Below are 13,126 nucleotides of genomic sequence, written 5' to 3'. Positions count from 1 at the left end.
GCTTATTATGTAGTATATAACTATCTAATAATATAGCTTGCGGGAGTTTTGTAGAGATCAGCCTAATTTATAGGTAATGTTCATTTTAGATTGATTCGAGGTTGAGATGCTATTAAGAATCAGGAAGGACTAAACAATTGTTTCATTTTAGTATTGAACTCCTCTGCAGTCTTTACAAACAGCTTCGTCAAAATACGAACACAAAACCTTTAGGTCTCCTATCCTAGTATCTAATGAAACGATTCCAACTACAGCTAACTCATCATATATCACAAAGACCATCTAATATCATTATTGATGACTGTTTTACTTCCGATATCTACTAATCACAACTTTTCATTAAAACCTCAAGAATATCATCATAAAGTAAAAATTCTGAAAGATCTTTTTTCAAACGACTTCAAGTTTTTTAGTTAGGATCTGTTTATGAAAAGAGAAAAATGACTATTTCCCTGAATATGATATTTTATTTTCATTAACTATTCATACAATACTAGTTTATTTAAAAATTCCGGTTTATTTTTAAATAATAAAAATTATAAAAAAAATTGATGTCAAGTAAAATGTTTTGTCGTTGATGTTTTGAGTTTGCTCTTTTCTTAACCTATCGAATTCATTAATAAAAAATTAAAACAATGACATTTCAACCAAAGTTCAATACTCAATCATAGTTCAATCTTGATATGTAGGTTTTCTTTTATTTGAACATTATAGTTTGAAAACTATCTATGAATGATGCAGTTGAGTATTGTCATTCTATTTTTTGAAGGAAAAAAAAAGGAAATTTTAGTAAACTAGTGAAAAAAGTAACTGCTAGGCTTACAGATGATTTTTGTTTTATTTCAATGCTGTTTATGTTAAAAGAAATATGAAAGAATAGAGACATATCATAAGGGGTTTTATGGATATTATAGTAATGTTAATAGTTGAGATCATGAGTCGATTGAAGCTAGACTACCATGGAAAATCTAAAAGCACTGGATGGCTGGTTCGTTCTATTTTGGGATTCCTCAACAGTGCACATCCATGATCCCGTATCGCGAGATTCAAACCCAAGATCTAACAGTCTCGCGAGCAAGCGCTTAATCAGGTTTTTCATGGTGCTCTAGCTTCCATTGATTCATGATTTCGAATATTGAAATTACTATAATATTCACAAAACCTCTTCTGATACTAATCAACATATGCTCACTAGTGATTGACTTCAACAGGTATTTCCTGGAGTTCTAGTGGGAAACAGTGACCAGTGGAGTTCATCCAGGTCTGTTGTGAGATAGTGACTCATTGAAGACAATGGTGAATGTGTCGCTCAATTTCGTGGATTAGTTGAAGTTAGGTATTAACACCGTTCGATGCCGGTCGGCTCAGTGGTCTAGTGTTTAGGCGTTCGCGCGCGAGACCGATATGTCCTGGGTTGGAATCTCGCAATGCGGGATCGTGGATGCGACCGCTGAGGAGTTCCGAAATAGGACGAAACGGACGTTCAGTGATTCCAGGTTTTCCATGGTAGTCTAGCTTCGATTGACTCATGATCTAAACTATTAAAATTAATGTAGATTCGATTGGAATAAATTTTGTACTAAAAAAATAAGCACCGGTTTAACTTTGATGTTTTCAAAACCTTTAGATAGAACAATTTTGAAGATTATTTCTAAGTTAATGTTCATATTCCTCTGTATCTATAAATAATTCAGTCAAGAAGAACAATAACAATTTAGTGGTCTAGAAATTATATAAACGTTTTCTCTAAACTCATCTATTTAAACTACATTTCAATTTTGTATTCCAAACAATTTACTTTCTCTGATGAACAATTCAATCTTTACTTTGCTAGTTCACTAAAATTAAGCTTATAAGTCTGTTAGTAATTAAGTATAAAACAACAAAATCCATAATAAACTCGACAAGCATGGATATTCTCGCTTTTTTCAAATATTTAGTCAGAAATGTTAAAAAGTTCTAGGTTCGACTTCCTCTTATTATAGATATTGTAAGATTTGTTTAAGATAGCGTTCTTGTTGAAGTGAGTAGAGTTTAGTTTGATGAAATCAGTGAATTAAATATTCATTGATAGATAATGCCTATTATTACAATAGGGGCAATTAGTAATTGTCAGTGACAACTAATTATCGATGTAAGTCTTTTAATGAGCTGTTATTAAATCCAGAACGACAGATTAACAAACATTTATATACTAAAAGCGAAGCATAAAACACCGTCACTAGAAGTTACTTGAAATATGAATGATTGGAAGATGTGGATTTCATATGTTACCCAATTTCTAATAATTAAAACATAGTGCATGCAATGTCAAGTCATCTAACCTGGTGGCCACATCGCAACTTGGTCGATAGGATTCGACCTGTACTAGGAAGGAACTGGCATACATGACATTGATCACCACCCAGTGATCAATCAATTATCTCGGTTCTACAGGAGATCAATTGTGGCCAGGATAACTCAGTGGTAACGTCTTTGACTATGAAGATGGATGACACATGGATCAAATCCATTGGGGAGCATCAGTTCGCTCAAGATTACAGGCACACCTTGCTGACTAGTGTCATGTAACAAGAAATCTAGGTCCAGGATTTCTTGTTGACTACCACCATCTTATCTCAACTATTCATTTAACCAATTTTATTATTCACTATTCAAAAACTGTAAATAATTCTTATCATTCAAAATAATTAAACATTAATCATTGTCATGTTTAAGTATCATGAACAGAATAGTGTTTCGTTTGAATATTCAATCTACAGAATAACATCTCATTTTCATTCACATTCATATTATTTTTCCTTCTCCCGTTTATTGCTTATTCCTTTAGTTGTGTAATTTTCCTTTTTTTAATTATTACACATTGTATATGTGTAGACTTAATAAACTCTAATACCGAACATCATAAATACCCTCTTCAGTTTGCCTATTTATTTACCATCACTAAACATTATATCAAAATATATATGTAGTTGTGTTATTATTTTTTTAAGAATAATAATAAATTACATTTACAAAAATCAAATATATAAATCACAATAAGTAAGAACTAGTGTGAGTAAATTGTTGACTTACTCTTCCTCGATCTCTCAATGTCTTTCACTCCCCCCTACCCTCTGTCTCTCGCTCTCTCACACTCATCATGTCTATATGTTTTATGTTCTCTATCAGTTTGTTCTCTATTCTTTTGTATATTTCACCAACTGTTTTCTTTTAAATTTTTTTTGTCTACTTTTCTTTTCATTAATTGTTTTGTTTCAATAAACAAAAAATAGTATATTCCTTCCTACATTATTTGTGTTACTTTTTTTAAAGAAAAAAATTAAATGTTCAATACACGCTAATCTGGTGTTTATCAATTATTGTTTCATTATATTCTCCTTAGTTCATAAATAAGTTTGTTTATTTTTTATTCTCAACGCTCCCTCTCACACACACACTCTCTCGCGCCCTCTTCTGCAATAGTAGTTATGCAACACCAGTTTCAACATTTAATTTTCTCCACTTTTTAAAAAATAAAAAATGAAATAACAACTTTTGAAAATATTCAAATTTAGTGATGGTTAGTTGATCATGAAAGAATTTGGTGAGGTATACGTTGGGAATAAATAATAATAATAATAATAATAAAGCAACACTAGTAACATTACAAGAACTCGGAATGTTTGTTGTTGTGAGTTGGGTTTTTTCATTTCAAGGGGGAAAAGTTTTATTTTACTTTGACATTTTAGCTATTTTTTTTATTATAATAATAAAAACATCAATGGGAGTAGTATTAGTATTACTGGTAGTAACAATAGTAATCGTAACGATAATAATAATAGTAGTTCTATATATGCAACATATAGAAACCTACAAATAATGACAATTATATTTATTTTAAATGTAATTTAAATAATGCATCTTTTGCGTGTCATCTTAATATGACTTAAAACAAGGATTACATATGATAAGAACAGATTGTATTTAATTTTTATAAAGAGAACTTCAATTCTAATGTTAAGCAAATTTGGATTCAATTTGAGTATAATAAAATATTATTGAAAGAATAGTACTAAGTATCTTTCTATCATATAGACACATTTATAAATATTTGGTTCATATAATCTTACGAAACAAAAGTTAAGATACATAATTTAATACTTTCATCACAAATAGTTTTAATTCGTTCAAATACACTTGTCTATATTGTTTCATTGTTTACAACAACTTCAGAAGTCATACGTTTTATTCTTGTTGTTGTTTCATTTTTTATCGCCTTACATAACAGTTTTGCATTTTTAGAACATATCTAAATAAGAGGTATTTATATCCGGTGAATAGGTTGAGAGTTCGAGCTATAACTTACTTACATACTTACTTACGCCTGTTACTCCTAATGGGGCATAGGCCGCCGACCAGCATTCTCCAACCCACTCTGTCCTGTGCCTTCTTTTCTAGTTCCATCCAATTCTTGTTCATTTTCCTCATGTCTATTTCCATTTCCCAGCATAATGTGCTCTTTGGTCTTCTTCTCCTCCTTTGACCTTCAGGATTCCATGTGAGGGCTTGTCTTGTGACGCAGTTGGGTGCTTTCCTCAATGTGTGTCCTATCCACTTCCAACGCTTCTTCCTGATTTCTTCCTCCACTGGGATCTGGTTTGTTCTCTCCCACAGTACGTTGTTGATAATAGTGTCCGGCCAATGGATCTGAAGTATTTTGCGTAGACAATTTTTAATAAACACTTGTATCTTCTGGATGATGTCTTTCGTAGTTCTCCAGGTTTCTGCCCCACACAGTAGAACTGTTTAGATATTTGTATTGAAAATCCTGATCTTGGTGTTGGTTGACAGACAGTCCTTTTGAGTTCCAGATGTTCTTCAGTCGTAAATATGATGCCCTTGCTCTGCCGATCCGCGCCTCCACATCTGCATCAGATCCACCGTGTTCATCAATGATGCTGCCCAAATATGTAAAGGTTTTTACATCTTCCAAATCTTCTCCGTCAGTTGTGATTGGATTGGTGTATGGTGTGTTGTATCGGAGAATCTTGCTTTTCATTTTGTGTATATTGAGACATACTGCTGCCACACTGTTCGTCTTCTCCTGCATTTGTTTTCGGGTGTACGATAGAAGAGCCAGACCATTTGCGAAGTCTTGATCGTCCAGCTGCATCTTAGATGTCTATTGTATCCCGTGCTTCCCTTCAGACGTTGACGTCTTCATGATCCAGTCGATCACCAGGAGAAAGAGAAAGGGTGAGAGTAAGCAACCTTGCCTAACACCGTTCTTCACTTTGAACGACTTTGTCAACTGTCCTCCATGCACGATTTTGCAGTGTAATCCATCATATGAGTTCTGTATGATATTGACTATCTTCTGAGGCACGCCGTGGTGTCGAAGAAGTTTCCATAATGTTGTTCTGTCCACGCTATCAAATGCCTTTTCGTAGCCAATGAAGTTGATGTAGAGTGATGAATTCCATTCAATTGATTGTTCCACAATGATCCGTGGTGTTGCGATTTGGTTTGTACACGATCGATCCTTACGGAATCTTGCCTGTTGGTCTCAAAGTTGGGTGTCTATGTAAGCTATAAACTTCATGACAATTATGCTGAAAAACCTCTATAGCTCAGTTAGCATATACATTAGACTAAAATGATGCATTTAGTAATGGTTATTTGTTTATTTATAAGATTACTTGCAAGGGTTTGTATTTTTCAGTTCTTGGTATTAAGGGCTGTAAATAACCACTATCTATTGGTATTTCAGCATATTAGTCGGTTTGTCTAGACATAATCGTTTAGCTACAAGTTTTAACACATTTAGATTCTGGTTATCAGTAGACCCAAGGTCAAGCACCCAGCCCTATCTAGAACACCTTACGCGGATATATTTAGATCTCTATGTTAATGCTCATACTGATAATCGAACCTGGCACCTATTACTTTGAATATCAACGCTCTATACAATATGACCTTGATTCTGTAAAACAACTAACTTCCTCAGCTTGCATTAAATTATCTGTAAGTCTGCATTTTCCGGTATTTCACAATGACGATAACTTGGCAGCGTTTGAAGTGATTGGTACTAGTATACATTCTCAGTATGAGTATCAACAATTAGATTCAAATACACCGAGTTGACTAGTCCTAGATAGGAAGAAACGCGCCTCCTGGATCCTACTACTAGATATATTCTAAATATCATAGTTTGTTTTGTTAAAATCAAATTTCATGAAAAAAACTGAGTACTTTAACTAGTACAAAGAAGCATGATTTATCGATAAATCTTATTTACTTTTAATGTATAATTAATGAAAGGAAAAAGGTGTCTTGGCCAATTGATCAAAAAGATTAACTTTAATGACTAAAAATTTATAAGGCTGTACGATATTCGGTGTTTACCCACGGAAATGAAAAAACCTATTCTATGATATTATGGTGTATGATACTTATAAAAACATATGTGTCGAGAGTTGGAAGATTTTTACTGACAGAAGAGGAACATGAGACGAAGAAAGAGAAAAGTAAAAACAGTTAGAGTACCAACAAGAATGAGAGAACGATGGAGTTTGTAAAAGACGATTCAAGGAAGATGTACAAATGGTGTATTCATTGTGTTGTTTTCATATTTTACAAATGTTGTGTATAATTTTCCTTCAATTATTAGTATGCATATTTTCTATTATTTAGATTTCAAACAAAACCTGTACCACTTCTTCGAGTAAAACCAAAAGATGAAATTATTTTTGTTTGTGCCCAAGAATCACTTTACATATTATGGGTAAGTTAATTTTGTGTCATTTGAATTGTAATAAAAATCCTTAATAATTTTGTGTTGTGTATTAGATGTTTAGTCAATATCTTCAGCATTAGAAAGGGTTTTTGGAGATTGTAGTAATTTCAACAGTTGAGATCATGAGTCAATTGGAGCTAGACTACCATGGAAAACCTGAAAGCACTGAACGGCCGTTTCGTCCTATTGTGGGAATCCTCAGAAGTGAGCAACCACGACCCCGCCCCTCAGGATTCGAACCTAGGATCTATCAGTCTCTTCAGTATTACCTAGAGGAAATCACAAGTTGAAATCAATCAATATTGACTTTATATAAACTGTAGAAAATATAAAAAAGATTAAACATTGAGAAGGGTTATAGTTTTATGTTAACTCGTCAAGGCAGTATTACGTGAACTATAAAACTGTTTTTGAAATTACACATTACATTTTAAACAATGAATCACTACTGTTTCTGCAGAGTGGGATAATTTGTCATTGATCTGTTTAGAACTATTCAAGAAAATACTCATTAAAATGTACAGTAAGAAGAGTATCGTTGATTCAACTAATAACGGATGTAGTGAACAAGAACACCAGTGGGGACAACCGAATATATATGATACAAAATTGCAGAACTTGTTAATAAAATCCAACAACCATATAGTAAATGCTCAATTTGCAAAACTACCACCAGTTGTCCCAAAATGGCCCAATTTTCATTGTTCTTGTATTTCCACACAAATTGCATTCTGTTTCCATTCTTTACTGTTCAGTCTTCTTGTCTGTCTGCTGCCAGACCTTCTGTTCACGACTAAAACCATATACTGCTTATGTCAATATAAGTAGCACACACCACACGGAGACTGGTTTACTGTCATTACGTAGTCTACTAGAACGAAAATCTACTGAACATAGTCAAGAAACGTTGGACAGCTGTTTTTTTCAGAAATTTAAAGATGTACTTCAGTGATTGTATTCAACAAACAACTTTGTTTTCTATGTTACTGAATTCATTCCATTTAATAATGAGAAATATCTTCTTAAACAGAGGTAACTTAGCCATTGAAGAATAAACAAAACAATGCAGTGAAGAAAATTTTCAGACAGACGGTACCATTCATTTGAGACCTAGATTACATCAGTGTACAACAATAAATTTGCTTGTTCTTGTATCCAAAGTTATATTGGGTGCACGAACCCAACGCTCTCTAATTATATCTTGGAACATTAATAAGAGCAATTTTTTTAAAAAAAAAGAATGAAAATCAATCATCAACTCAATATAATAACATCTCATCAATTCCAGTGACGTCTCTGAATTAGCATTATCTTTCAAAATCATCTCTGCAGTTAAATGGGTTGGTCTAAAATGAATCACATAAAAACTTTGGTAATCCAAACGTTCAAACGTGAACTCTGTTTGTAAAAGTAGTATAGGTAATCTTTCATTTTACCATATTCCGAACATTCCTATTAATTTTACTTACTCAATAGTCAGTTGTTATTACCCTCTTTTGATTTTCCATAATTATTATTCAGTCTTTATTATCACCACGTTTGCCATTACTTCCTTATATCTATCAGGTGTATGATTATTTCTCATAGTTTGTTCCGTAAATTATTTTTTTATTTTACTATTTTTTTGTACGTTAGAATCTTACATAACTTTCTTGTGATACATGACGTTTCCGAACACTAAACGATACAGTCATTTTTTAGTAGAGTGTTATGCTTGTTGAATAACTACAAATATGGTCATACAGACCCAGTTGATAATATCGCAAAAACTTCGACTTTCTTGAGTGAATTGTTCTTATTTCTTCTTTAACGAAGACCTATTTATGTAATGTGGGTTTTGTAGTAAATGGATTATCCATCTAACCTATCCGCTATTTATTTGTCTTGAACTAATGGTGATAACTCCTAGCTTTGTTTCGATATCTAAATACTGAAATTCCTATTTCGTTTCTAGCAGCAGTTATATGTACAATGATCTTGGAATTAGGTCTTAAAAAAGCAACACGCTTGAAGAACCGTGGACTAATAAGAAAGAAGCTTCCTCAAACACAGTAAAACTAAGTTATAGCTTCTGTGGGGAATTTCGGTACGAAAAATGTTAAGCCAAATTTACGAGATAATCAATAGATGGTTTTTTGGGGAATGTAACAACCTTTACAACTATGCAGTGTTATCATCCTTAATGGGATGAAGGTTTATAGAGAATATATGACTAGAAATTTGTTATATTTGGCTGACAACCATTCGAAAACAAATGAAAAATACAAACTTAACAAGTTCCACCCAATCCCATTTTAATAATGAGAGTGTAGTCACAAGTAACTAACATGGACGTTGGTACTGGTACGAAATGGCGACCCTGTAGTGGCAACTACATGTGGAATGATACTTTTGGATGACCGAAGTTGGAAATATAGGATACCGTATTCCAAATCAATTACTCCAGGCTACTACCACAAGATTTTAATAGCCTGAGTTTCATCGCAGATAGAACCGTAGTTATATACTGATGAAGAAACCTAAACTAAAACGATCTATTCGATACTCTTTGATCTATGATACTTCATAAGTTTCTTTGCTTTTCACAATAAAGTATAATTTTCTTTGAAATAAACTCTAAAGATTTAAGTTCCCGTAAATGTTTTATTATTTTTTCTTGTCTTCATAGACTTATGAATTCAAAGTATTTGAATCATGTTCAATGTGGTTAAATGATAATCTAATGGTTAATCTTTTATTAAGATGTCCAGATAAATCAAATCGAAAATTACAAATGCGTCAAAGTACTAATAACATTCCAAAAGATAAATTAAACTTGAAATATTCCCAGAATTCATTCATTAAAAACCAATCAAGTTTAATGGGAAATAGTTCAATAGTTGAAAATAACTATATAAAATCTAAAAAATATTCTAAACGTTCTACAAAAATATTCAATAAACGATCGTCATCATCAACATCTTTGAAGTCATTAATTTCACATTCTCCATTAATTGATCGTAAAAAACATCCATCACAATTTACGTTATTAGTAGAAGAATTTGCATGGGCTAATGGAAATCCAAGTTTTCCTGTTAATCGTCCAGTTTATTTTCTTGGTAAGTATTTACATTTTCAACCTCATTAATACTATTTCACTATTTTATTCTTTATTTTGTCATTACATAGTAGTAGTAATAGTCAATATCATTTTATCAAAAGGGGATTTTGTAGAGATTTTAGAAATTTCACAGATTGAAATCATGAGCCAATTGAAGCTAGACTACCATGAAAAACTTGGGAGCACTGGACGGCCGTTTCGCCCCAGTATGGGACTCCCCAGCGGTGCGCATCCACGAACCCGCATCGCGGGACTCGAACCCAGGACTTATCAGTCACGAAGTTGCGCCAACGTACACCATTGTCTTCAGTGAGTTGATATCTCACAACAGACCTGGTTGAACTCCACTAGTAACGGCTTCTCACTAGAACTCCAGGAGTATCTCTTGAAGTCAGTCACTAGTGAACAGATGAATGCTATCAGAAGCGGTTTTTGTGGAGATTCTAGAAAGTTCATTTTTGTCTAGACTTTAACATTGATCAAATTCTATCAATCAAGTTATCATGTGGTTATATCAGTTTATGTCATTCAACATTGTGTAATGTTAAGTGATTAAAGGAGATCGAAATGAATCACTAAACCTTTATTTCATGTAATTTAGCACTCACTAGCAGGACACATCAATTCTCTTACAATTTTACATACACTTGATAAAATCTAGTTTGATGAGTGAAAGCAGAATGAATATGTAGGTCAACTGAGTGTTATTAAAGTCAGAAAATCAATAATAATAAGATTGAAGTTAAGAATTCATAATCTGTTCATAGCTTAACACCATTATCATAATTTTTCGTTGAATTACAAATGAAGAATTGTTAAAAATTCTAAAGATTTTGAATGACTGGAATATTTCATACAATTTGTATTAGCTAAACTAGACTGATCCATAAATTGACTATATTCACATTCACACTAATAATAAGTAATATTCGTTTTAGATATTTTGTTAAATATTTCATTTTCAATAAAATTATTTATCATTATCCAGGAAAAGCTTTTGTTTGCATATCCTAAAGTTAACTAGCAAAATATGCCTCATGCTAACAACATAACTTTGTCAATATAATCTCTAGGATCACGTGTACAAACCACACTAAATTGTCTTCTATATAACTTATATATTATAATTTAGTGAGTTGTAGATTTGTAGAAGTAGGCAGTTTAGCTGAAGAATCCCATTAGGAGATTTAATTTGATCGCAAAAGGAAATTATTCAACGTCTAAATGACCTTTTTAAGTAACGATGGATAGTGGCTAGCAGTGGAATCCAGTTTAGACGCGCGTTTCGTTCTATTTGGGACTCGTCAGCTGGATGTATCGGCATTCTGGAGTTGATGTTCACTCTGGGACTCGAGCCCAGTACCATTCACTTCAAACACCATCGTGTTATTCACTTAGCTACTGAGTTCTAGTAGCCACTTGCTTGAGCAATGAGGTGACGTTTAAATCCACTTGGTGTTGTTTTACTTGTATCTTCCCATTGTTATTTAAGACTGCTATTGGTCAGTCTCATGTTGACATATGTGCATCCATCTTTGCTTAAAAAGCTTGTGACTTAAGGCTCTATCGAGACAATCCACTCAGGATGCATATATTCCAACATGAGACAGATCAATCGCAGTCGTAAATAACAATGAGAAGAAATAAGTAAAACAACACCATGTGAGTTTAAATGACCTGTCAATAGAATGGGATTCACAGGATATTGCGGTCCGATTACAGTAAAAGTCATTTTTAGCTCCATTTTTCGATAGATAATCCTAAAATATAATTTAGCAATAGATTATATTTGCTGGTCAATTTATTAGTATTTTGGAGAGAGCGGACTTGATTTTAAGACTGTTTCTACACAATTCAAACTATTCGTCCAAAAAATAATAAAATTAAGAATTCAGTGTTGAGGTTGTCAAGATTGCTGTATTTCATTGAGATCACTAACCAATCGAAGGTTAACAACCACTGAAAACTTCGAAACACTGGATAGCTATTTTGGTTCATTATAGATGGTCATCCACCATTCTGCCACCGAAGGTCAAACACAAGAACTTCAGTATCACACCTGAATTTTAACCTCTGGATCACTGATTTAGTGGTGATCCAGTATTGTATTAATCTATAGCATCTGAGTTTTCAACGGTTGTCTTACTTAAATAGATTTGTGATCTCAATAAAGTTGATGGGATTCTAATATTTACAAAATATTTCATGATAATAGGCAAACTTGAAATGATTATGTTCCAGACAACAATCTTAGCCAAAGTTACATCCGGTTATGTTACTTCAGTGTAATCATTTATATGGCCTTATAGCTCATTTAAGGATATATTGGCTTATATTCATTGTTAAAAGCGAGTTTTTCTCGTTACAACACTGAATAAGCGTTCTAAAGTTAATTTTTGAAGACAAACAGAAACCTGAAACTTTTACTTGACAGCTACACATAATTGGCTGTATATAACGTAACTTAAATTTATCGGTAAGATGGTTTGCATAACAAACTGAATTCAACTATAAAACCACTAAAAACCAAAGAACAATTGGTAGTCATTTCAATTCATCTTGGAACATCTCAACTATAAACATTTATAACCTTACCAAAGGCTAAGCCTAAGATCTTCATATCATATTAGGAAGTATATAATATTTTAACCTGTTCAGTCAGAGTTCATTGGTCCATATTTCTAATTCCATTCAATTCCCAATATTACCCAATTCAAACTAAGATAAAGTAACTCTCTACTTATAATTTATTCTTTATAGTTATCTAGTTGAGGTCAGTTTAGTTTATAAACTATCTTTAAGTTTCACAATACTCTACAAACATCCAATTTAACTGTAATAAGAATTTTTTTTTTAACCCAAGTCTTGAAAATTCTATTCAACAAACGAATATAATGTGAAACATCTTGTCATTTAATAAAATATGACCTTAATAGTAAAATTTATTCACTTGATAGATTGACCTTTACTATTCTGATAGTTCCATGTCATAACTTTTAAGATGAATAATTATTTCCAATTGCTTTCACATAGTTTGTTTTCTCTAAACTTCTATAAATTCATTCACACTAGAATTCAGCTGAAGCATATAACTAAAAGAACAAACAAACAAAAAAGAAGAAGTCATAGTTTAACTGAATTAAATGAATCTAATATTTTAAGTAAACTTCAGTGAAAACTAATTAATTAAACATTAAGTAATTTTAATAGTTGAAATCATGAGTCAATTGAAGCTAGACTACCATGAA

At 32.4% G+C, this 13,126-nt stretch overlaps 1 protein-coding gene across 1 annotated transcript in view; it reads left to right on the top strand.

Moving 5' to 3' along the window:
• The window catches only part of MS3_00006167 (uncharacterized protein), a gene marked incomplete at its 3' end in the record, with an annotated part of 80,587 nt that overhangs the window by 19,589 nt on the left and 47,872 nt on the right, over nt 1-13,126 (top strand). Inside the window, exons 2-3 of the mRNA XM_051214282.1 lie at nt 6,676-6,766; nt 9,447-9,876. Of these exons, the coding sequence (XP_051067434.1) occupies nt 6,676-6,766; nt 9,447-9,876 (521 nt within the window). The remainder of the gene's footprint in view (nt 1-6,675; nt 6,767-9,446; nt 9,877-13,126) is intronic.

Source organism: Schistosoma haematobium, chromosome 2, assembly GCF_000699445.3.
Source record: "Schistosoma haematobium chromosome 2, whole genome shotgun sequence".
In the NCBI taxonomy this organism is placed as follows: Eukaryota; Metazoa; Platyhelminthes; class Trematoda; order Strigeidida; family Schistosomatidae; genus Schistosoma; species Schistosoma haematobium.
Note: the sequence above shows the minus strand (reverse complement) of the source record. Positions and strands in the feature narration are given on the sequence as shown.